The sequence below is a fragment of the Hypanus sabinus genome, chromosome 27 (genome assembly GCF_030144855.1).
Source record: "Hypanus sabinus isolate sHypSab1 chromosome 27, sHypSab1.hap1, whole genome shotgun sequence".
In the NCBI taxonomy this organism is placed as follows: domain Eukaryota; kingdom Metazoa; phylum Chordata; class Chondrichthyes; order Myliobatiformes; family Dasyatidae; genus Hypanus; species Hypanus sabinus.
In genome coordinates this window covers 45,637,775-45,663,543 of record NC_082732.1, presented here as the reverse complement: position 1 = coordinate 45,663,543, position 25,769 = coordinate 45,637,775, and the positions used below count along the sequence as shown (strand labels likewise).

General features: G+C 44.0%; 1 protein-coding gene across 1 annotated transcript in view; it reads right to left on the bottom strand.

Moving 5' to 3' along the window:
- Positions 1-11,376: 11,376 nt before the first annotated feature.
- The window catches only part of LOC132381918 (tumor necrosis factor receptor superfamily member 14-like), a 30,140-nt gene continuing 15,747 nt past the window's right edge, over positions 11,377-25,769 (bottom strand). Inside the window, exons 4-7 of the mRNA XM_059951631.1 lie at positions 23,630-23,675; positions 21,238-21,332; positions 19,170-19,307; positions 11,377-15,473 (exon numbers count right to left, since the gene is read on the bottom strand). Coding sequence (XP_059807614.1) covers positions 15,334-15,473; positions 19,170-19,307; positions 21,238-21,332; positions 23,630-23,675 — 419 coding nt within the window. The 3' untranslated portion in view covers positions 11,377-15,333. The remainder of the gene's footprint in view (positions 15,474-19,169; positions 19,308-21,237; positions 21,333-23,629; positions 23,676-25,769) is intronic.

Genomic DNA, 25,769 nt, shown 5'->3' with positions numbered 1-25,769 from the left:
ACTAAGCCAGCATTTGTTGCCCATCCCCAGGTGCCCTTGAGGAGGTGGTGATGAGCTGCCTTCTTGAACCGCTGAAGTTCTTGAGGTGTAGGTACCATCCACAGTGCTGTTGGGAGGAAACTCCATGCAACAATGACCCATTTGACCCAGCAACAATGAACCAACCAAATATATTCAAAGGTGATAGGGAGAAGACAGGAGATTGGGGTTGAGAGGGATAATAAATCAGTCATGATGGAATGGTGGAGCAAACTTGAGGGTCTGAGTAACCTAAATCTGTTCCTGTGTCTTATGGTCTTATAGTCTTGCACCACATATGGTGATTAATGAATGGACTGTATTGCATGCTCTAAACTTTTCTAGATAAAGTATATTTCGGGGAAAAAATGTCATTGCAATGTGGGTCCAGAAATACCAGACACTGGTGTGGAAGGGATGGTTATGGTATCGCATTTGCTCTTAGCCCTGAGATGAAAAGCAATTGGAGTTCCAGTAACATTTCCACTTGTGAAACCCATCAAGTTGAGGTCCGAATCCAAATCACTCAGGCTGCAATGTTTTTACTTCCCAGCAGAGGATGGTAGTGGACAAATGAGCCTTCTGTCCAATCACTTAGATATTCTTCACCACTATTACAATGATTTCAGAATCAGGTCTATTATCACTGACATATGTCAAGAAATTTGCTGTTTTGCGACAGCAGTACAGTGCATATATAAAAATGACTCTAAATTACAATACATAACATATAAAAAGTATTAATCTTGCAGTCAAGATGGAGCCTATGTACAATGCTCCTATGGTCAACATAAGACCATAAGACATAGGAGCAGAATTAGGCCATTTGGCCCATCGAGTCTGCTCCACCACTGTATCATGGCTGATCCTTTTCCCCCTCCTCAGCCCCACCTCCTGGCCTTCTCCCTGTAACCTTTGATGCCATGGCCAATCAAGAACCTATCAAGCTCTGCCTTACATACACCCAACAACATGGCCTCCACAACTGCCTGTGGTAACAGATTCCATATATTCACCACCCTCCAGCCAAATAAATTTCTCTGCATCTCTGTTTTTAATTGGACACCCCTCTATCCTGTGGCTGTGTTCTCTTGTCCTATATTCCTCCACCATGGGAAACCTGCCTTCCACATCTACTCTGTCTTGGCCTTCCAACATTAGAAATGTTTCAATAACCTCTCCTCTCATCCTTCTAAATCTCAGTGAGCACAGACCCAGACCCATCAAATCTCTCTCGTATGATAGCCCTTTCATTCCCAGAATCATCCTTATGAACCTCCTCTGAAGTCTCTCCAATGCCAGCACATCTTTTCTTAGATGAGGAGCCCAAAACTGTTCTCAATATTCAGGATGAGGCCTCACCAGTACCTTATAAAGCCTCCGCATCACATTCCTGCTCTTGTATTCTAGACCTTTTGAAAAGAATGCTAAGATTGTATTTGCCTTCCTCACCACCAACTCTACTTGCAAGTTAACCTTTACAGTGATCTGCACAAGGACTCCCAAGTCTCTTTGCATTTCAGATTTTTGGATTTTTTTCCCCATTTAGAAAACAGTCTGCACATTTATTTCTACTACCAAACTGCATGACCATGCATTTTCCAACATTGTATTTCATTTGCCACATTTTTGCCCATTCTCCTAATCTGTCTAGGTCCTTTTGCAGCTTGCCTGTTTCCCCAACACTACCTACCCCTTCACCAATCTTTGTATCATCTGCAAACTTCGCAACAAAACTATCTATTCCATCATCTAAATCATTGATATACAATATAAAAGGAAGTGGTCCCAACACCAACCCCTGTGGAACACCACTAGTCACTGGCAACCAACCAGAAAAGGATCCTTTTATTCCCACTCGCTACATCCTACCAATCAGCCAATGCTCTAACCATGTTAGTAACTTTCCTGTAATACCATGGGTTCTTAACTTGGTAAGCAGTCTCATGTGTGGCACTTTGTCAAAGGCCTTCTGAAAGTCCAAATATATAACATCCAGTGCATCCACTTCATCTATCCCGCTTGCAATCCCCTCAAAGAATTCCAACAGATTTGTCAGGCAAGATTTTCCCTTAAGGAAACCATACTGACTTTGTCCTATCTTGTTTGGTGTCACCAGGTACTCCATAATCCCATCCTTAATAATTGACTCTAACATCTTCCCAACCACTGAGGTCAGGCTAACTGGTCTATAATTTCCTTTCTGCTGCTTTCCTTCTTTCTTAAAAAGTGGAGTGGCATTTGCAATTTTCCAGTCCTCTGGCACCATGCCAGCATTCAATGTTTTTTGAAAGATCATTACTAATGCCTTCACAAATTCTACCACTACCTCTTTCAGAACCCCAGGGTACAGTTCATCTAGTTCGGGTGACTTAGGCACCTTTAGGTCTTTCAGCTTTTTGAGCACCTTCTCCCCTGTAATAGTAACTGCACCCGCTTTCCTTCTCTTACACCCTTTAACATCTAGCACACTGCTAATGTCTTCCACAGTGAAGACTGATGCAAGATTTTAATTTAGTTTATCTGCTATTTCCTTATCCCCTGTTATTATTTCTCTGGCCTCATTTTCTAGCAGTCCTATATTTACTCTCATCTCTCTTTTATTTTTTACATACTTGAAAAGGTTTTACTATCCACTTTGATATTGTTTGCAAGCTTGCTTTCATATTTCATCTTTTCTCTTCTAATGATTCTTTTTGTTGCTCTCTGCAGGTTTTTAAAAGCTTCCCAGTCCTGTGTCTTCCTGCTCATTTTTGCTTTGTTGTATGCCCTCTCTTTTGCTTTTACAAGTTGGACTCAATCTTATTGTGATCACTGCTTCCTAAGGTTTCCTTTACCTTCAGCTCCCTAATCACTTCTGGTTCACTGCATAACACACAATCTAGTATAGCTGATCCCCTAGTAGGCCCAATGGGAAACTGCTCTAAAAAGCCATCTCATTTGCATTAAACAAACTTACTCTCTTGAGATCCTTTACCAACCTGATTTTCCCAATCGATCTGCGTGTTAAGATCTCCAATGACTATTGTAGCATTGTCCTTTTGACATGCCTTTTCTATTTCCCATTGTAATCTGTGGTTCACATTATAGCTACTGTTGGATGCCTGTATATAACTGTCATCAACGTCCTTTTACCCTGGCAGTTTCTTAACTCAATGCACAAGGATTGAACATCTTCCAATCCTATGTCACATCTTTCTACTGATTTGATGCCATTCTTTACAAATGTAATTCTGGAACTGCTGGAGCCTGTGATTTGCAGTTTGGAGATCATTTGCGAGTTTCAGTATTCTGCTGTCTCTGAGAGGATTCTGGGGGTCAGAAGCAACATGCATGAAGCTTGTGGCAAGCAGACTGTGGCATGGGGGAAGAGCTAATGTTCGACTCCATTTTGCTGATGTTTGCTGATTAAACTGACGAGGGCAATTGAAACATTGAGGGGAATGTGAAAGGTAAGTGTTGACTGCCTGCCATTTGATTGCTGGTGGGGTCACTCTGCTGCCGGAGAGAGGAGACTGACTTTTGATCGCTGGTGGGATCACTCTGCTACGGAGAGGGGAGACTGCCTTTTGATCACTGGTGGGATCACTCTGTTATCAGAGAGGGGAGACTGCCTTATGTTCACTGGTGGGATCACTCTGCTACGGAGAGGGGAGACTGTCTTTTGATCACTGGTGGGATCACTCTGTTATCAGAGAGGGGAGACTGCCTTATGTTCACTGGTGGGATCACTCTGCTACGGAGAGGGGAGACTGTCTTTTGATCACTGGTGGGATCGCTCTGCTACGGAGAGGGGAGACTGCCTTTTGATCACTGGTGGGATCGCTGCTGCCGGAGAGGGGAGACTGCCTTATGTTCACTGGTGGGCTCGCTCTGCTGCTGGAGAGAACACTGCCTTTTTATTGCTGGTGGAATCGCTCTGCTGTTTGAGTGGGGAGACTATCTTTGGATTGCTGGTGAGATCAGTCTGCTGCCAGAGAGGGGAGACTGTCTTTTGATCACGTGTGCAACATACAGAACAAGGTAGATGAATTTAGAACACCATTGTGGATTGGCAGGCATGATGTTATAGGTAGGTATCACTGAATCATGGCTGAAAGGAGATTATAGCTGGGAACTTAATGTCCAAGGGTACACATCGTATTGAAAGGACAGGCAGAAAGGCAGAATGGGCGGTAAAAAATGAAATCAAATCATTCGAAAGACGTAACATAGGGTCGGAATGTGTGAAAACATTGTGGATAGAGCTAAGGAACTGCAAGGTTAAAAAGACCCTGATGGGTGTTGTCTACATACCCCCAAACAGAGGTAAGGATATGGCCTATGTATTACAGTGGGAGATAGAAAATGCAAGCCAAAAAGGCAATGTTATAATAGTCATGAGGGATTTCAATATGCAGATAGATTGGGAAAATCAGTTTGGTGCTGGATTCCAGGAGAGGGAATTTCCAGAGTGCCCACGAGATGACTTTTTAGAGCAATTTGTGGTTGAGCCCACTAGAGGATCAGTTATTCTAGATTGGGTGTTGTGCAATAAACCTGAATTGATTAGAGAGCTTATGGTCAAAGAACCCTTAGAAGAAAGTGATCCGAATATGATTGAATTCACCCTGAAATTTGAGAAGGAGAAACTAAAGTCAGATGTATCAGTATTACAGTGGAGTAAAGGAAATTACAGAGACATAAGAGAGGAGTTGGCCAGAATTGATTGGAAAAGAACACTGGCAGGGATGACGGCAGAGCAGAAATGGCAAAATTTCTGGTGGCAATTTGGAAGGTACAGGATATAGACATCCTAAAGAGGAAGAAGTATTCTGAAGGAAAGATTACACAACCGTGGCTACCAAGAAAAGTCAAAGTCAACATAAAATCTAAAGAGAGAGCATATAATACAGCAAAAATTAGTGGGAAGTTAGAGGATTGGGAAGCTTTTAAAAACCAACAGAGAACAACTAAAAAAAGTAATTGAGAAAATAAAGATGGGATACAAAAGTAAGCTGGCCAGTAATATTAAAGAGGATACCAAAAGTTTCTTCAGATACATAAAGTGTAAAAGAGAGGCAAGAATGGATATTGGATGCTGGAAAATGATGCTGGAGAGGTAGTAATGGGGGACAAAGGAATGGCAGATGAACTGAATAAGTATTTTACATCAGCCTTCACTGTGAAAGACACTAGCAGTATGGTGGAAGTTCCAGGTGTGGGGCCATGAAGTGTGTGAATTTACCATAATCAGAGAGAAGGGTCTTGGGAAACTGAAAGGTCTGAAGGTAGATAAGTCACCTGGACCGCATGGTGTACACCCCAGAGTTCTGAAAGAGGTGACTAAAGTTATAATGGAGGCATTAATAATAATCTTTCAAGGATTACTAGAATCTGGAATGGTTCCAGAATACTGAAAAATTGCAAATGTCACCCCACTCTTCAATAATGGAGAGAGGCAGAAGAAAGAAAAGTGTAGGCTACTTGGTCTGATATGTGTGGTTGGGAAGATGTTGGAGTTGATTATTAAGGATGAGGTCTCAGGGTACTTGAAGGCACATGATAAAATAGGCCTAGTCAGCATGGTTTCCTTAAGTGAAAGTCTTGACTGACAAATCTGTTGTAATTCTTTGAAGAAATAACAAGCAGGATAGACAAAGGAGAACTAGTTAATGTGCACTTGCATCTTCAGAAGGTCTTTGATAAGGTGCTAATTATGAGGCCACTTAGCAAGCTATGAGCCCATAGTATTACAGGAAAGATTCTAGCATGAATAAAGCCATGGCTGATTGGTAGGAGGCAAAAAGTTGGAATAAAGGGTGCCTTTTTCTGGTTGGCTGCTGGAGACCAGTGGTGTTCCACAGGGGTCTGTGTTTGAACTGTGCTTTTTACATTATATGTCAATGATTTGGATGATAGAATGGATGACCCCGATTCAACCCCTCACCTCTGTATCTCCCCCACTTCAACCCCTTACCTTTGTATTTCCCCTGTGGTGGAGGCATTCAGTGGAACGTAGAATAGTACTATTGTGCCAAGCTTTTAACCTACTCCACATAGCCCTCTATTTTCCCATCATCCATCTGCCTATTTAAAAGTCTCTTAAATGTCCCTAATATATCTGCTTCAACCAGCATCCCTGGCAGGGCGTTCTACACACTCACCACACTCTGTGTAAAAGAAACTACTCCTAATATGCCCCTGTGCTTTCTCCAATTATCCTAAAATTATGCCCTCTTATATTAGTCATTTATGTCCTGGGAAAAAGCCTCTGGCTGTCCACTATATCTATGTCTCTTACCATCTAGTACACCTCTAACAAAGTCACTGCCCATCCTCCTAGTTCGTTCCACATGGGAGGGAACTGGGGCACCTGGAAGAAAATTCTTAAGATCACAGGGAGAACAGACAGCACTAGCAGTCAGGACCAATCCCGGGTGAGGCAGAGGCTCTGTCAGCACCACTACTGAACCTCTTCTATCTGACAGTGATGAGATCTCAGTGCTGGGCGGCTTTGACTGGGAGAGGAGAATGAAGATGTTTCACCTCACTTGGAGTATTGTGTTCAGTTCTGCTTGCCTCATTATACAAAGGACGTGGAAGCTTTAGAGAGGGTGCAGAGGAGATTTATCAGGTTGCTGCCTGGATTAGAGCACGTGTTTTATGAGAAAAGATTGAGCAAGCTAGTGCAAACTAGAGAGGTGACCTGATAGAGGTGATAACATAGAGTCTGATATAATAGGGACATTTAAGAGATTCTTGAATAGGCACATTGATGAAAAAAATGGAAGGCTATATGAGAGGGATTAGGTGGATTCGGAATAGAATAAAAGGTTGTCACAACATCATGGGCCAAAGGGCCTGTAGAGTGCTGTTCTCTTCCATGTTTCATGTTCTAATTCTTTCGACATATTGAAAGGGTATTACAGAATCGACATTGGTGGTAAACCTCCAGTGTTTTGAGGTACCTGACACTATGAAGCATGGGGGGTGAGGGGGGGGGAAGGGTTATGGTTGCCTCACGGGTCACAAGCTTTGACCAGATCTTGCTCTTCTTGCTCTGGCTCTAGAAATCGTGGACGCATTCGTAATCATTTTCCAATGTTCTATAGATTCAGGAACAGTTCCTGCTGATTGGAGGATGGCTATGTTGTCCCACTTTTCAAGAAAGGAGGGAGAGAGAAAACAGGGAATTATAGACCAGTTAGCCTGACGTCAGTGGTGGGAAAGATGCTGGAGTCCATTACAAAAGATGAAATTACGACACATTTGGATAGCAGTAGAAGGATCAGTCTGAGTCAGCATGGATTTATGAAGGGAAAATCATGCTTGACTAATCTTCTGGAGTTTTTTGAGGATGTAACTATGAAAATGGACAAGGGAGAGCCAGTGGATGTAGTGTACCTGGACTTCCAGAAAGCTTTTGATAAAGTCCCACATAGGAGATTTGTGGGTAAAATTAGGGCACATGGTATTGGGGGCAGAGTACTGACACGGATTGAAAATTGGCTGGCTGACAGAAAACAAAGAGTAGTGATTAACGGGGCCCTTTCGGAATGGCAGGCTGTGACCAGTGGGGTACCGCAAGGTTTAGTGCTGGGACCGCAGCTGTTTACAATATACATTAATGATTTAGATGAAGGGATTAAAAGTAACATTAGCAAATTTGCTGATGACACAAAGCTGGGTGGCAGTGTGAAATGTCAGGAGGATGTTATGAGAATGCAGGGTGACTTGGACAGGTTGGGTGAATGTATGGGAGATGCAGTTTAATGTGGATAAATGTGAGGTTATCCACTTTGATGGCAAGAACAGGAAGGCAGATTACTATCTAAATGGAGTCAAGTTAGGAAAAGGGGAAGTACAATGAGACCTAGGTGTTCTTGTACATCAGTCAATGAAAGCAAGCATGCAGGTACAGCAGGCAGTGAAGAAAGCTAATGGCATGCTGGCTTTCATAACAAGAGGAATTGAGTATAGGAGTAAAGAGGTCCTTCTGCAGCTGTACAGGGCCCTGGTGAGACCCCACCTGGAGTATTGTGTGCAGTTTTGGTCTCCAAATTTGAGGAAGGACATTCTTGCTATTGAGTGAGTGCAGCGTAGGTTCACAAGGTTAATTCCCAGAATGGCGGGTCTGTCATATGTTGAAAGATTGGAGCGACTAAGCTTGTGTACACTGGAATTTAGAAGGATGAGAGGGGATCTGATTGAATCATATAAGATTATTAAGGGATTGGACATGCTGGAGGCAGGAAGCATGTTCCCGCTGATAGGTGAGTCCAGAACTAGAGGCCACAGTTTAAGAATAAGGGGTAGGCCATTTAGAACAGACATGTGGAAAAACTTTTTCATCCAGAGAGTGGTGGATATGTGGAATCCTCTGCCCCAGAAGGCAGTGGAGGCCAAGTCTCTGGATGCATTCAAGAGAGAGTTAGATAGAGCTCTTATAGATAGCGGGGTCAAGGGATGTGGGGAGAGGGCAGGAACGGGGTATTGATTGTGTATGATCAGCCATGATCACAGTGAATGGCGGTGCTGGCTAGAAGGGCCGAATGGCCTACTCCTGCACCTACTGTATATTGTCTATTCAGGTATTATTGGCACACTGAAATGATGGAAAATTTTATCATCCATGTCTGCCTTGTGTCTCCTAAGTGGAGAGCTGGGCTATGGTTGTCTGGGTCTCATCACAGACGTTTAACACCAGAAGGTGATGTTGTATAGCAGGAGAAGGGCTGTAGAGGACTGGTGCTTCTGGGTGTTGAATGGAAGCCCATCTTCTTTTATCCATTTGTGTAGGAGCTGATGATTTGGAGCCTTGTGCTGTAAGTTGAGGACTGAAGTTGGGGTGACCCTGGTTATGAAGGCGATGTAAATGGGAAGTTTCTCATGTATCCCCTAGGTTCACTTTATTTTACCTGAAAGCTCATTGGAGATGATGTGCAGTTTTGTGCTGAGAAAGACTGGGAGAAGTGTTGGGTCAATGGGACAGGCTCCTTTGACCCCAGTCTACAATGAGATTGGGTTAGTTGTGGATTGGTTAAGTTCACAGTTTGTAAACCATCACATTAGATGAAGGTAGCCAAATCTGTGAATGCTGCATTGCTTCTCTCATTTGATGCTGATGTCAAAAAGGCCATATTTGGAGTTTGATTCTGCTCCCAGCATTTCTCCTGCAACAGTCCTACGGTGAAGAACATGTTCTTGATGTGCCTGTAAGTGGATGGAATCCACACAGCATATCAAGGAGCAATCCTTCAGCTCCAGACACCTGTGAAGCTGCTGGCTCGATTTGTCTCCTTACTTGGACATGATCACCACAGTGGCATCTCTTAGGTTCTCTGGAATGCCTTCTTTGTCCCAGATATGGGAGCTGAGGCTGTAACTATGTACCTGAAGCTTCTCATTGCCAAATTTTTGACCTGCTCTTGCGACTTTTTTTCTCTGTGGGGATATGGTCTTTTTATGTCAACCAGTTTAGGTAGCAAATCGAGACTGACTAGTTGGCTGTGGAATAGGGTCACAGTTCAGGAGGTCTTTTGAAGTGTTTCCTCCAATTGGCACTTCTACGCCTGCTCTTGGTGCTCAGTGGAGTGGGTTCTTGCCTGTTTGGGTTGATGATTGAGAATCTGTGTCTCATGTTGATTATCAAGAGGGTTCTGTGTTTTGTGCAGGCTTTCATCCACAATCTCTTTACAGCATGGGTGTAAAACACAGTCCGTATAGCTGTTTGTTCCCCATGTTGGCCTTTTTAATCACATAATGTCTAATGTTATTTGTTAATTAACTCTGGAATCACCTGGTCTTTCTCATGAAACTAACTCATTGCTTTCAGATAGGGAATGGCCCTTTTGCAGCTGCCAATGCTGGTGGATTCCATGGCAGCCTGAAGCTATCGACTAGAACAGGGTATCCGTCAGTCCAGAGTCATTGGCTGGAGCAGGATGTCCATCAGTCCAGAATCATGGGCTGGAGCAGGATGTCCATCAGTCCAGAACCAAAGGCTGGAGCAGGATGTCCATCAGTCCAGAGCCATTGGCTGGAGCAGGATGTCCATCAGTCCAGAACCAAAGGCTGGAGCAGGATGTCCATCAGTTCAGAACCGTGGGCTGGAGCAGGATGTCCATCAGTCTAGAACCAAAGGCTGGAGCAGGATGTCCATCAGTCTAGAACTGTGGGCTGGAGCAGGATGTCCATCAGTCCAGAACCGTGGGCTGGAGCAGAATGTCCATCAGTCCAGAACCGTGGGCTGGAGCAGGATGTCCATCAGTCCAGAACCGTGGGCTGGAGCAGGATGTCCATCAGTCCAGAAGCTGTAGACTAGAACAGGATGTCCATCAGTCCAGAACCGTGGACTAGAACAGGATGTCCATCAGTCCAGAACCGTGGGCTGGAGCAGGATGTCCATCAGTCTAGAACCGTGGGCTGGAGCAGGATGCCCATCAGTCCAGAAGCTGTGGACTAGAACAGGATGTCCATCAGTCCAGAACCGTAGACTAGAACAGGATGTCCATCAGACCAGAACCGTGGACTAGAACAGGATGTCCATCAGACCAGAACCGTGGACTAGAACAGGATGTCTATCAGTCCAGAAGCTGTGGACTAAAACAGGATGTCTATCAGTCCAGAACCGTGGACTAGAACAGGATGTCCATCAGACCAGAACCGTGGACTAAAACAGGATGTCCATCAGTCCAGAACCGTGGACTAGAACAGGATAAACATCAGAACTGGATTAACTCAGCAGGTTGGGCAGCATCCGTGGAAATGAGCAGTCAACGTTTCGGGCTGAGACCCTTCGTCAGGAATGAAGAGGGAAGGGAAGATTTAAACTTCTTCAGGGTAGCCATACCTCACAGACTTCGCAGCAGAGTAATGAATCATAAACACAAAGTACACTGCAGATGCTGGGGTCAAAGCAACATGTACAACACGCTGGAGGAACTCAGCAGGTCAGGCAGCATCCGTGGAAACGAGCAGTCAATGTTTTGGGCTGAGATAGTGTAATGTAATAGTGTAGTGTAATGGTGGGAAGAGAGATCCTGATGATCTTCTCAGCTGACCTCACTATCCGCTGCAGGGTCTTGTGATCCGAGATGGTGCAATTCCCGAACCAGGCAGTGATGCAGCTGCTCAGGATGCTCTCGATACATCCTCTGTAGAATGTGGTGAGGATGGGGATTGGGAGATGGACTTTACTCAGCCTTCGCAGAAAGTAGAGACGCTGCTGGGCTTTCTTGGCTATGGAGTTGGTGTTGAGGGACCAGGTGAGATTCTTCGCCGGGTGAACACCAAGAAATTTGGTGCTTTTAACGATCTCAACGGAGGAGCCGCCAGACACTCAGAATGCACCATGCAAACACAGTCCTTTGCACCAACCTTGGTGAAGATTTCTTTTTCCACAAGTATATTTTATTATTACAAATTCCCAGGTTATATTACAATACAGTGTTACAGGCATAAAGGTGAAGATGGTTCCCTTTGGTCAGGTACAGTGTATGACTCCAATTACAGACAACTGAACTAATGTGAAATAAGATATTGTCCTTATTTTGACTTCTTGTTGTACTACCATCAAGGAAGAGGTATGGAGTCTGAAGACACACATTCAAAGTTTCAGGAACAGCTTCTTTTCTTCCATCATCAGATTTCTGAATGGACAATGAACCCGTGTGTGTGTGTGTGATATATATTGAGGGAAGCACATAGTGAATATATTATATGCATATTATATATATTCTCTTTTTGGATGACTTATTTAATATTTAAATATATTTCTTATTATAATTTATATTTTTTATTATGTATTGCATTGTATTGCTGCCACAAAACAACAAATTTCATGACATATGCCAGTGATATTAAACCTGATTCTCATAAACTCCTATGGTCCATGGGCTCCAGTTTAACAAACTGGCCTTTTATGTGAGCATTTTACATGAAGGTCTTTGCCCCCACCATCCTTTCAGGTTTCTTTGCCATTCCACCATCCTCGGGGTGATTTTTTTCTCTCATTTCCTCTAATTCTCTACCATTTTCCTGAAAACTACACCCTTGGTTTATAATCCCTCTGGAAAGGAACATCCGTCCTTTCACAACCCAATACCGTAGTCAGAGGAAAAGGACATGTAGACTGAGCTTTAAAGTGAATTTGTTATCAAAGTATATATATATATATCACTATATACTTGCTTGAAATTCATATGTTGGTAGGCATTTACAGGAAAATATAGAAATAGAATCTATAAGAAGAACATATATAAACTAAACCTTACAAACAAAAGAAAATAAAAAAATACTGAGAACAGAAGTTGTCCTTGAAATTGAGTCTGTAGGTCATAGAATTAGTTAGGAGTTGAGGTGAGGGGAGTTATCCACACTGGTACAGGAGCCTGATGGTTGTAGGGTAATAACTTTCTGAACCAGGTGATATTGGACCCTTTTGTTGAGAAGACAGCATGGCCTGGGTGATGGGGTCCTCGATGATGGATGCCACTTTCTTGTGGCAGTGCTCCAGGTCAATGTCCTGAATGATGGGGAGGGCTTTTCCTGTGATGGACTGGGCTGCATCCACCACTTTTTCAATCCTGGACATTGGCGTTGCCATACCAAACTGTGATGCAACCAGTCAGGATTCTCTGCCCTGTGCAAGGATCTGGGGAAATTCAGACACGGCAAAGCATTGAGACCGGATGGTGTGAACCCCAGGGTCCTGAAGGAGTTGCTGAGCAGTTGTGTGGAGTTCTGCAGCATATATTCAATCTGAGGCTAAGCCTAGAAAGGGTCCCGATTGTGTGGAAAACATTATGTGTGGTCCCAGTACCCAAGAAGGGCCAACTGAAAGTCCATTGGCCCTGACCCCACATATCATGAAGACCCTAGGGAGGCTGGTCCTGGCTCACCTCCAACCCCTGGTCATACCAACCCACAATCCCCTACTGTTTGCCTACAAGGATTAGATTAGATTATGAGGACATTCAGTCCTTGTTTATTGTAATTTAGAAATGCATGCATGCATTAAGAAATGATACAATGTTCCTCCAGAGTGATATCACAAAAAAAATAGGACAAACCAAAGACTGACACTGACAAAAAAAACACATAATTATAACATATAGTTACAGCAGTGCAAAGCAATACCATAATTTGATAAAAGCAGACCACGGGCATGGTTAAAAAAAGTCTCAAGTCCCGATCGACTCCAATAGTCCCGATATCAGCCAGCAAAATGGAGAAACTCTCCCTGCCATAAACTCCCAGGCACTGACAAACTGATGCCTTGGAAGCACCCGACCACAGCAGAATCTGAGTCTATCCAAAAACTTCGACAGTATGTGCGGCTTCAGAGCTGTGTGTCAGACATGGCTAAAAGCAGCATTGGGCCCCCAGGGGACTGTACTGTCTCCTTTCCTGTTTACCCTGTATACCTCCGACTTCAGATACAACACTGAGTCATGTCATCTGCTGAAATTCTTTGATGACTGAGCAATAGTTGGGTGTATACAGGAAGGAGGAGAGGATTAACACAGGGCTGTGGTGGAGGATTTTGTCAAATGGTGCAAGCTGAATTATCTGCAGCTCAACATCAGTAAGACAAAGGAGATGGTGATGGACTTTAGGAAGGACTAAGCCTGCACTACTGTCTGTTACTATTGATGTGGTGAGGATATGGATGCGGTGAGGACCTACAAGTACCTGGACATGCACCTGGTTGACAGACTTGAGTGGAGCACCAACACAGAGGCTGTGTAAAAGAAGGGCCAGATTCGCCTCTACTTCATGAAGAGGCTGAGGTCCTGTAGAGTATGCAGGCCTCTCCCTCACATGTTCTACCAGTCTGTTGTTGCCAGTGCTGTCTTCTATGTGATAATGTGTTGGGAGAATGGCATCAACATGGGTGATGCCAACAGGCTCAATAAACTGATTAGAAAGGCTGGCTCTGTTATAAGAGTCAAACTGGACACACTGGAGGCTGTGGTAGAACAAAGGACCCTCTGGAAAATCCTGGCAATTCTGGACAATGTTTCTCACCCTCTACATGACACCTTGGTTGAATAGAAGAGTACCTTTAGTAATAGACTAAGTTAACTGCGCTGCTTCAAAGGCACTATACGAGGTCATTCTTAACCTTGGCCATTAGACTCTATAATGAGTCAACCTATAGTCAGGGCAGTGATGGCCTCCTCCTGTTAGATTATTTGTGGTAAGTTATTTTTTATTCTTTGTACTTTTCTTCTAATATTTATATCTGTGCACTTGTAATGCTATTGTGTCACTATAATTTGCTTTGGGATCAATAAAGTACCTATCTATCTATAGAAGTTCATGAAAATTAGGATGAGTATATATTGTTCTTCCATTGCATGCTCTCCCCTGAAATCATATCTTCCAGTATAATGAGCAGAACCACACACCTGCAGGATTACAAGCAGAACCATATACAGTGCTCAAGCTGTGGCCTAACTTGTTCCAGCGTAACCTCCCCTGCTCACATATTCTGTCTTTGCTTACCATAATCAGCATAGTTCTCATTTGAAACATTCACCTGGCAGCTGCCACATGCCTCTGTTACTTGTTCCATTTCTCTGCCATTCACCATTCAGAGAGCCCTAACTGTTTCTCCATCTTTTCTTCTCTGGAGTATGAGTGCATTGAATGAATCAGTGCCTCAGACTCTGATGCCCTCTGACCTTTTGTTTTTCGTCCATCCTTCCTAGCCACGGGGGACAAGTCAGTAAGAACAGAAGGAGCTAGCATATGAGCAGTGTTTGGCAGTTTTTGGCTGGAATTTAGAAAAGTGCAGGGGGATCTCATTGAAACCTACCGAATATTGAAAGGACTGGATAGGATGGATGTGTAGAGGATCTTTCCTATGGTGTGGCTATCCAGAACGAGAGGGCACAGTCTTAAAATTGAGGGACTACCCTTTAGAACAGAGATAGGGAGGAATTATTTTAGCTATAGGGTAGTACATCTGTGGAAAACTCTGCCACAGGCAGCAGTGGAGGCAAAGTCTGTGCATAAATTTAAGCTGGAAGTTAATTGTTTCCTGATCGCTCAGGGCATCAAAGGATATGGTGAGAAGGCAGGTGTATGGGGTTGAATGGGATCTGGGATCAGCCATGATGGAATGGCAGAGCAGATTCAATGGGCTGAATGCCCTAAATCTGCTCCTATATCTTATGGTCTAACAGTATTCAACAGCTGACATTCCCAGCCAAAGTTCCAGCAACTTACAGCACAGTTAGACAACAGGGAGCAGAAAGCTCATGTTAGCAAAGCTGCAGAAAATGTAAGCTGTTCATGCAAGTCTTCCTTCACAGCCCAAGGTTACTATACACAGGGTATGTCAACACTGGTGTGCTTCATGCTCTTTCTGTCTAGGCAAGGTGTCCCTCCACATTCCTGTTCTGGATAGTGAACATTGCTGTTTTTTTTGCATAGTGTATTTACAGTTGTTGCTTGTGCTTCATCTGAAAGACAAAAACTTTGAAATAACAAGTGCACAAAAAATATCTTCATCTGACTTAATGGAACATTACAGCACCGTACAGGCCCTTTGGCTCATGATGTTACGCCGACCGTTTTACCTACTCCAAGATCAATCTAACCTTTCCTTTCTACATTGCCCTCCATTTTTCTATCATGCATGTGCCTATCTAAGAGTTTCTTAAATATCCCAAATGCATCTGGCTCCACCATCATCCCTGGCAGGATGTTTCATACACCCACCACTGTCCAAATAGAAAAACCTTCCTCTGGCACCCCCTAAGCCAGGGGTTTCCAACCTTTTTAATACCGTGTACCAATACCAGTAAGTAAGGGGACCATGGTCCCCAGCTTTGGAACCGCTGCCCTATACTTTCCTCCATGAATAAATTCCTTCATTTCCTATTGTAAATAATATTATGAGCAGCTTTCTGCAAACTCTTTCAGTTAGCCTTTTAGGTGCAGCGACACTGAATCTTCCCACTCCAGAGCCTGGAGCACTCATTCATTAAGCATAGACCGCAGAGTTTGGGAGGAAGACCACACAGCATGCCAGATGACCAGTGGTGGGGGGGGGGGGGGGGGAGAGTGGCACTGTGTAGAGGAACATTGGTGGTACCACAACAAGTAAACTCACCATATTACGAAAAATCTCAAAGTCCTTGTGTCTAGAACCATAGAACAGAAACGGGCCATTTGGCCCTTCTTGGCTGTGCCGAACCATTTTTCGGCCTAGTCCCACTGACCTGCACCTGGACCATATCTCTCCATACCCCTCTCATCCACGTACCTGTCCAAGTTTTTCTTAAATGTTAAAAGTGAGCCCGCATTTATCACTTCATCTGGCCTGTTGAGGAACATATCTCAATAAGGTCACCCCTGATTCTAATTCTTCAGGAATACAGACCAAAATGGCTTAGCCTCTTTCAATAGTTTCATCCAGAAATTAGACTGGTGAATCACCTTTGGACTGTATCAATGCTACTTTCCTTTTTAGGTAAGTGGTCCAAAACTATACAGCGTATTCTGATGCCAGGACGCTGGAGCAGGGATCCAATCGCAGACCCAGTACTGTGCACACGGTGATATTAATTGAGTAACAAGTCCCGAGGTGCAAACAAAGTCAGTGTCAAAGTTCAGGCAGAGATCAAAACATCCAGAGAAATCCAAAAACCAGAATCGGGAAACAGGCAGAGTTGATATTCAGACAGACAGAGTACAGATACAAATGCTGGAAAGGCTCAGGAAAACTCACGGGCACAATCTGGCAACAAACCGGTGAAAGCACCGGACTGAAATACGCTGAGCAATAAACAGAGCGGCAGATGATCGGTGGAGCACAATGAGACACGGGTGGCAGCAATACAGGTAATAATGAGAAGCAGATGAGAGATGGTGTACTCAGTAATACAGGGGCCAGAGTAGAGCAGGAATGGGAACAGGAGCACATGGCAATAAAAACACAGACTGACATCTGAGTGTGACCTCACCAACACCCTGTATAATTGTTTTGAAAAAATGCTCTATTTTTAAACTCTAGCCCCTTTTGCAAAAAAGGCCAAACCACCTAGATAGTAATTGGCTTTTTGATTCTGCTTACTGAAGTACATGATCTCATTTTCCCATGTTAAATTCCATTTGCCAGGATTTTGCACATTCATTCAATGTATTGTTATAAGGTCATATCCTTATTAGGACATCTTCCTCCACTTACTTTCATATCATCAGCAAACTTGGAAGCCTTGCTTTTCACCCCCTCCTCCAAATGTGAAAATAAGTAATAAACAATTGTGGACACAGAACTAATTGCTGGGATCCTCCAGACAGCGCAGATATGTTGTACAAGCCCATAGTGCTGGCAGAGGGACCACCCAAAACCAGTGGTGGGCAGACAGTGGTGAGATTCCAAGATGGTGGCGTGACGCAGCTTGCAGCGGCCACTCCAGAGCTGATTATTTGTTATTTGTGAAGTGGGGTGCCGTGCGCAATCATAATTGATTGAAAACGGACGTGGGAACATGGAGGAACATCAGGAAATCTCCAGGAAGATCTTCTTCGTTGCTGCTGCTGCTGTGAGGTCCGGGACTCTGCTGGGAAGAACAGGCCCCCAGTCCTCGGGGTTACATTACCGATGGCTGTTGGCGGGGCTGTCTTAATACGCTCGGCAGAGGATGGTGCTCAGAGAAGCTGTGCCGGAGCAGATGGTCGTCGGCTCAAAGGTTCGACGGACTCGGAGTCTGCTGCGGTCAGGTTGCTTTCGGTGTGTGCTGCATCTGTGAGGCTGGGTTCGACGGAGCTTTCATTGTCTGCTGTGTCTGCGAGGCTGAGTTGGGCGGCTCTGTGGAAGTCCATAGCGGGGGTATTTCCTTCTGCCACCTGTGTGGGATGGCGAGTCTGTCGGGATCCTGGGGACTTGTGGAAATTGTGTAGTGATTTCTTTTGAACTTATAGTCCTTTAACATCTTTGGACTATTTTTACTGTGCCCATGGTCTGTTTTTTTATCAATTATGCTATTGTTTGCACTGTTGTAGCTATACGTTGTAACTATGTGGTTTTGTGCAGGTCTTGTAGCTTTAGTTTTTGGTCTTGTTTTGTCTGGTGGGATTGGAGCTCCTTTCCGGGGAATGCGCTAAGACCGTAGCGTGATATTAATACTAAGCAGCCTCTCTGGACTCTGGATTGGGGATTGCCAAACATTATGTGGATTTTCTGGTGTAGTCTGTTTTGTCATATGCTTTTGTGATATCATTATGGAGGAACGTTGTCTCATTTTTTAACTACATTGCATTTGTGGTTTCCAAAAGACAATAAACTGAATCTGAATCTGATCTGTGCACAGCTGGTGGGAGGAGCACACAACACCCAGCAAAGACTGGTGGGAGGCCCACCCAGCACCCAGTGAAGGCTGGTGGGAGGTCCACCCGATACCAAGGGAAGGGTTGTGGAAGTCCAGCACCTCACCATTGTACTTACAATAGCATGGGTTAAATGTCATACTAAGGCTTTATTGGAGGAATAGTTGGGGGAGGACTAGGTGCAGTTCTACCCAGTCTCAGGTTACCTGTATATTATTGCATTTGTTGCTAATGGGATCACACTGTGCACAGATCAGCTGCACATTTCCTAGCAGTGGCCATGTGTCATGAATACCAGAATGGCTGTAAAGTGCTTTGGGACAGCATCTGAGGAGGATTTTAGAGAATTACACATCTGCCTTTGGACAAAACTATTCAAGTGTGTTCCCTAAAACATTTGACTAAAGCCAGGGGAATAGTTTTCTCTCCTGCAGTACCAAGTGAACCTCTTGTACTTGTCTGAAGAGGTCATTATTTGTCAGTGCATTAGTGGTGGCAGAACTTCCCAAAACAGCAACTCAGCATCTCACATCCTTGCAAAGTCATCCTCTGTGTGTCAATGGAATCTCCAGATGTACACATTCAATTTTGTTCTCCTCTCATGTCTCATTCCCACTTCAGTCTGGTTGATGGGCTACAGGTCAGTGTTCAGAACCGTTAGGACCCCTTTTTGTCCATTTCTCTCAGGTGATTCCAGATAAAACTCTAAACCATTTGGAACTGCATTGCCTGTTCTCACTTGACACCAGCCCACAGTATCAGTCCACCTTTCAGACCAGATCCAGCATAAACGAAAGAAGACAACAAAGTAATATTTTATTTACCTGGTGACAGAGTATAATCTCTGTTTCTCTTCTTCCTAAGCGTAACAACATGCAGTCCAATTGACAGGCCAAGCAGGAAGAGGATAGAGAAAGCCACAATGGCTGTTGCAACCTCCTTTTTGTTAGAAGATTCTTTGGCTGGAGAGAAATCAACCAATCATAGTTATAGAGCACTACAACACAGAAACAGGCCCTTCAGCCCAGCTAGTCTGTATTGAACTATTATTCTGCCTAGTCTCATTGACCTGCACCCAAACCATAGCTCTCCATACCCATGCCAGATGAGCTTATCCAAACTTCTCTTAAATGGTGCAATTGAACTCACATCCACCACTTCCACTAGCAGCTTGTTCCACACTCTTACCACTCTCTGACTGAAGTAGTTCCATAAAACTATAAGAAAAAGGAGCTGAATTAGGCCATTTGGCTGATCAAGTCTACTCCACCATTCCATCATGGCTGATCCCAGATCCCACTCAACCTCATACACCTGCCTTCTTGCCATATCCTTTGGTGCCCTGACTGATCAGGAAATGATCAACTTGCACCGTAAATCTACCCATGGACTTGGCCTCCACCTGTAGAAGAGCATTCCACAGATTTACTACTCTTCCTTACCTCTGTTCTGAAAGGTTACCCTTCAATTTTGAGGCTGAGTCCTTTAGTTATGGAAATCCCCACCATAGGAAACATCCTATCTATGATATGGAAATCACCCTATCTAGTCCTTTCAACATTCGGTAGGTTTCAGTGAGATCCCCCCCCCCCCCCACATTCTTCTAAATTCTAGTAAGTACGGGCCCAGAGCTGCCAAAGGCTCCTCATATGTTAACCCCTTCATTCCCAGAATCATCCTCTGGACTCTCTCCAATGACAACACATCCTTTTTGAAATATGAGGCCCAAAACTGTTGACAATACTACAACTGTAGCCTGACTAGTGTCTTATAAAGGCTCAGGATTATCTCCTTGCTTTTATATTCTATTCTTCTTGATATAATGCCAACACTGAATTTGCCTTCTTTACCACAGACTCCACCTGTAAATTAATCTTCTGAGAGTCTTGCACAAGGACTCCTAAGTCCCCATGCACCTGTAATAGTTGAACCTGCTCCCCATTTAGATAATAGTCCGCACAATTGTTCCTTTTACCAACATTCATTATTGTACATTTCCATGGTCCAAAAATCTAAATGAGAGGTGTGAGCAGCAAGTTAGATATGACAGGCCAGGGAACTTCATTGAAAGGTATGACTGGACAGGCAGTTCTAACATCTCATGAACAAATGCAGCAACATTCCTTTCTGACGCAAAGCCAGAAAGGGACGAGTGACTCAATCATTGCTACTCAAAAGGGTAAGACTGAGAGTTCAAGGAGACTTCCCAGAGACCCTACCTGTGGAGTAGTTTAAAAAGTCATCACAACATCTGGGGCAAAGGGCCTGTATTATGCTGCAATCTTCTGTGACAAAACACATAAAATATTGGAGGAACTCAGCAGGTTAGACAACATCTATGGAAATGAACAAACAGTCGACGAGTTGTGCTAAGACCCTTCATCACGAATGGAAAGGAGGAAGAGGCCAGAATAAGGAGGTGAAGGATGGAGGGCAAACTGTTGGGATATGGAGTTCCTGTGAACAGGTGCTGCAGGGGTATCAAATCGAGGGAACTGGAATTAAACTAGGGATCTGAGGTTAATCCAGGGAATCAGAGATTGTGAATGGATGCTGCTGGCATAATAGATCTAGGGTTTTGGAGTTACTGAGATAAGTACTGCTGGGGTAACAGATCAGATTCTGGAGTTAATCTAGGGTTCTGGAGTTACTGAAAACAATACTGCTGGCGTAGCAGATCAACCATGATCTTACTGAGTAGGTGCGGGGTTGAGGACAAATGTCCTCCTGATTCACTTCATATTTTCTTTAATGCATTAATCCCTTATTTAACATTGATCAATTATTGTCCATTTAGGACAATGATAACCTGGGGATGGTGCTGAGTTGGGTAATGAAGAGTATGTAAATTCTGTAAATTCACCAGATAAACTACATTTAATCCTTGCTTACCTTTCAGGGTGAGGGTTATCTTTGTACTGTTATCACAGATGGTAGTTATCATTTGATTTCCAGGTGGTGTTTCGACATAATCCAGACTGGTGTAACTTTAAAAAAAGGACAGAAACAAAAAATGTTATTAAAGAGATAGGATTGATATTCACTAAAAAATTCCTGATGTGACTTTGCCAGGAGGTGAGGCGACACAAACCCTCTCGTCCCCCTTCCCACAGATACACGCATCTCCTTATTTACACATTGTTCAAATGATCCATGTTCACTGAACTGGTAAGGGGTGGTCATCAATCAGCACAAATAAGGCATCTGGGGTTCATTCCAAAATGGCAATAGCTGCAGTCAGATATCCTGCTGTTCATGTAGGACTTAAAAACAACAACTGTATCCACCAAATATTGAAAGGTCTAGATAGAGTGGGCCTGGAGAAGATACTTCCAATAGTGGGGGGGGGGGGAGGGTCTAGGACCAGAGGGCGCACCCTCAGAATAGAGGGACATCCCTTTAGAACAGAGGTAAGGAGGAATTTCTTTAGTCAGAGGATGATGAATCTGTGGAATTCATTGGCATGGATGGTTGTGGAGGCCAAATCATTGGGTATACTTAAAGCAAAGGTTAATAAGTTCTTGGTTAGTCAGGGCATCAACTATGTGGATAAGGCAAGAAAATGGGGTTGAGAGGGTTAATAAATTAGCCATGATGGAATGGTTGAGCAGTCTTGATGGGCCAAATGGCACAATTCTCTTCCTATATCTTATGGTGTTATACCTGTAATGCCCTGGTTAAGATTTCTACTGCTATGTAGTAGATATTTCATTTTAGCAGTCTCTACAAATGCAGTGTATCCTGCTGGTAGAGTATTTTGGTTTCAGCTAGAGGTAAGAAGCCCTGATGTCAACTTAGGAATGTTTTGTCAACCAATCAGGATGGCAGAATTGGGGGAAACTTCCAGAGAGCAGGGCAGGGACAAATTTGTGATGGACAGGAGTCTGGTTCAGGGTCTTTTTCTGGTAGGATCTATGGAGAGGACAAGAGGGAAGATGCCACAGAATGATGTGGGAAGGAAAGTCCGCATTGCATGAAGTGCTTTGTGCAGAAGAATGGCTCCAAGGAGGAAGGGTCAATATGGGGGGGGGGGAGAGGGAGAGAGAGGGAGAGAGGGGGAGACAGGGGGAGAGAGGGGGAGAGAGAGGGGGAGAGAGGAGAGAGGGGGAGAGAGGGGGAGAGAGGAGAGAGGGGGAGAGAGGGGGAAGAGAGGAGAGAGGGGAGAGAGGGAGAGAGGGAGAGAGAGGGGGAGAGAGGAGAGAGGGGGAGAGAGGAGAGAGGGGGAGAGAGGAGAGAGGGGGAGAGAGTGTTTGTTTGAGGGATTTTGTGTGAAGTTCAGAATGTGTGTGCTTTCGAGTAAACCGTGGGTCCATCGTGTGAGTAAACAACAACTCCAGGATGAGCTCCAATTTTATCTGCACATTGGACTGGGTTAACTGTAATGGGCTCTTTTATTTATTTTTCTTTTCTCTTCCCTACTAACTGTTCAATAAAGCTGAAATTTGTAAACATGCTTTCTTTAGAATTTTATGCGGTGTATGATCTGTTCTTTCTGGCTGACAACTGTGTATGGGCAGTATTTACACAGCATTCATTCAAATTGAGGTTTCTTCAGTCGGAACATCACTACGGTCCTGTTTGGTTGAACCCCGAATCACACTGACCCTGATGTATCTTGTTTATGAAAGGTGGCCCTCTCACCGCTGAGTCACGTGGCCATTAGCAGAGCCCACTAATGAGCCACGTTTGCTTACGAGCCCAGTGAGAGGTTTACATTTCTGAGCATTGATGTAAAAGGTGAACGGCAAATTGGAGATTGAGTGCCAGGCTTCCTATGTGAGGACAATTGCCTCAGAGTTCATGTGGTTATGGAACTAGCTGACATTATCTGGGTTCACTATAAAGAAACAGAAAGAGGATAATCTCAGTGAGGTGGAGGAGGTGATGAGATGGCAATGTGACGGGGGTTGTGGAGGAAGTGGAAAAGGAAACATTCAAATGTAATACACAATATGAATAACTCAGAGGGTGCAGGAAAGCCACATACTGAGGCAAGGTGAATCCTTTATAGTTCAAATTTACATTCTTTTGAGTTCCCTGGAAGTAAATGATGTCACAGCAACCTACCTTAAGCAAAGTGAGAAAATGTGTCACAGAACATGAAACAACTGGGCTGAAGCTCACTTTATACCAGTGATGCGAAAGGAAAACACTAGTGTGAAGCTTGAGGCCTGAAAAAGGCTGACTACCCAGGAGTAGCTTTGCTTCTGGAGTCATGCAGAGTATTAATGTAAGCAGTACCAGAACAGCAAATACAATATTTGAAGCAGATCTCCATACTCACTTGGTCCAGGGTTGGCTTGGCTTGGTTCCTGTGTCAGAAAATGTCCCTAAAGAGCAAGGATTGCTTTTTACTTCAACAACATAAAGGAGAGGTTAGCCATTACAACACTGTCAGTGGAGCAGTCATCATGGTGCTAAGATATTGCAGCTGCTGAGCTGAACATGCCAAGAGAAGATTCCGATTTCTGAAATCAGTGAACTCCAATCCATTTGGAACATGCTTTAGTTCTCAGTGTCTTCTGTCTTCTCCAAGGTGTGTGCACGCACACACATAAGTGTGCATGCACACACATAAGTGTGCACATCTGCATGTGTATCAACGTGTTTACATGGGGAAGGGCATCTTTAGAGTTCTCTCCTGACTACACCAGTCAGACACTCCTACCTAGTGGTCACACAGTTTCCCTTCCCTAGGTTAGACCCAACAATCTCCAGACCATTTACTCTTGAAGTTCGATGGCTATCAATTGTCCCTCATCTTCATCATCTGGAAATCTCCAATGCCACGATACACACTGGTCTAGACAAGTAATTACCAAAGTTTCTCCAGGTTGTCAGAGGTTACAGCAGGATATTGATAGGATGCAGAACTGTGCTGAGATGTAGCAGATGGATTTCAACCCAGATAAGTGTAAAGTGGTTTGTTTTGGTAGGTCAAATTTGAAGACAAAATATATTAATGATAAGACTCTTGGCAGTGTGGAGGATCTGAGAGATCTTGGGGTCCGTGCTCATAGGATAATCAAAGCTGCTGTGCAGGTTGACAGTGTTGTTAAGAAGGCATATAGTGTGTGGGATTGAGTTCAAGAGCCATGAGGTAATGTTACAGCTATATAGACCTTGGTCAGACCCCACTTGAAGTACTGCATTCAGTTCTGGTCACTTCACTACAGGAAGGATGTGGATACTATAGAGAGAGCACAGAAGAGATTTACAAGGATGTTACTTGGATTGGAGGGCGTACCTTATGTGAATAGATTGAGCGAACTTGGCCTTTTCTCCTTGGAGCGACAGAGGATGAGAGGTGACTTGATTGAGGTGTATAAGATGATGAGGGGGATTGATCATGTGGAAAGCCAGAGGCTTTTTCCCAGGGCTGAAATGGCTAACAAGAGGGGGCATAGTTTTAGGGTGCTTGGAAATAGGTACAGAGGTGATGCCAGGGGTAAGTTTTACACACACAGAATGGTGGGTGCATATAATGCACTGCCAGTGGCAGTGGTGGAGGTGGATGCAATAGGGTCTTTTAAGAGACTCTTAGATAGGTACATGAAGCTCAGAAAAATAGAGGGCTATGTGCTAGGGAAATTCTAGGCAGTTTCTAGAGAAGGTTACATGGTCAGCACAACTTTGTAGGCTGAAGGGCCTGTAATGTGCTGTAGATTTCTATATTCTATGTTATATATACTGTGGAGAGCATTCTAACTAGCTGCATAACCATCTGGTATGGGGGCAATGGCTACTGCACAGGATCGAAGTAAGCTGCAGAATTATAAATTCAGCTAGCTCTATCACAGGCACTAATCTCTGTAGAATTCAGGACATTTTCAAGAAGCAGTGCCTCAAAAAGGTGGCATCCATTATTAAGAATCCCCATCACCTACAATATGCCCTTTTTCATTACTACCATCAGGGAGGAGGTACAGAAGCCTGAAGACACACACTCAATGATTCAGGAACAGCTTCTCCCCCTCTGCCATCAGGGAGGAGGTACAGAAGCCTGAAGACACACACTCAATGATTCAGGAACAGCTTCTCCCCCTCTGCCATCAGGGAGGAGGTACAGAAGCCTGAAGACACACACTCAATGATTCAGGAACAGCTTCTCCCCCTCTGCCATCAGGGAGGAGGTACAGGAGCCTGAAGACACACACTCAATGATTCAGGAACAGCTTCTCCCCCTCTGCCATCAGGGAGGAGGTACAGGAGCCTGAAGACACACACTCAATGATTCAGGAACAGCTTCTTCACCTCTGCCATCCAATTCCTAAATGGACATTAAACCAATAAACACTGCCTCACTACTTTTTAAAATTTCTATTTTTTTGCACTACTTATTTAGTTTAATATGTGCTTAGTTTAATATAATTTAACACACACACACACACACACACACACACACACACACACACACGTACATA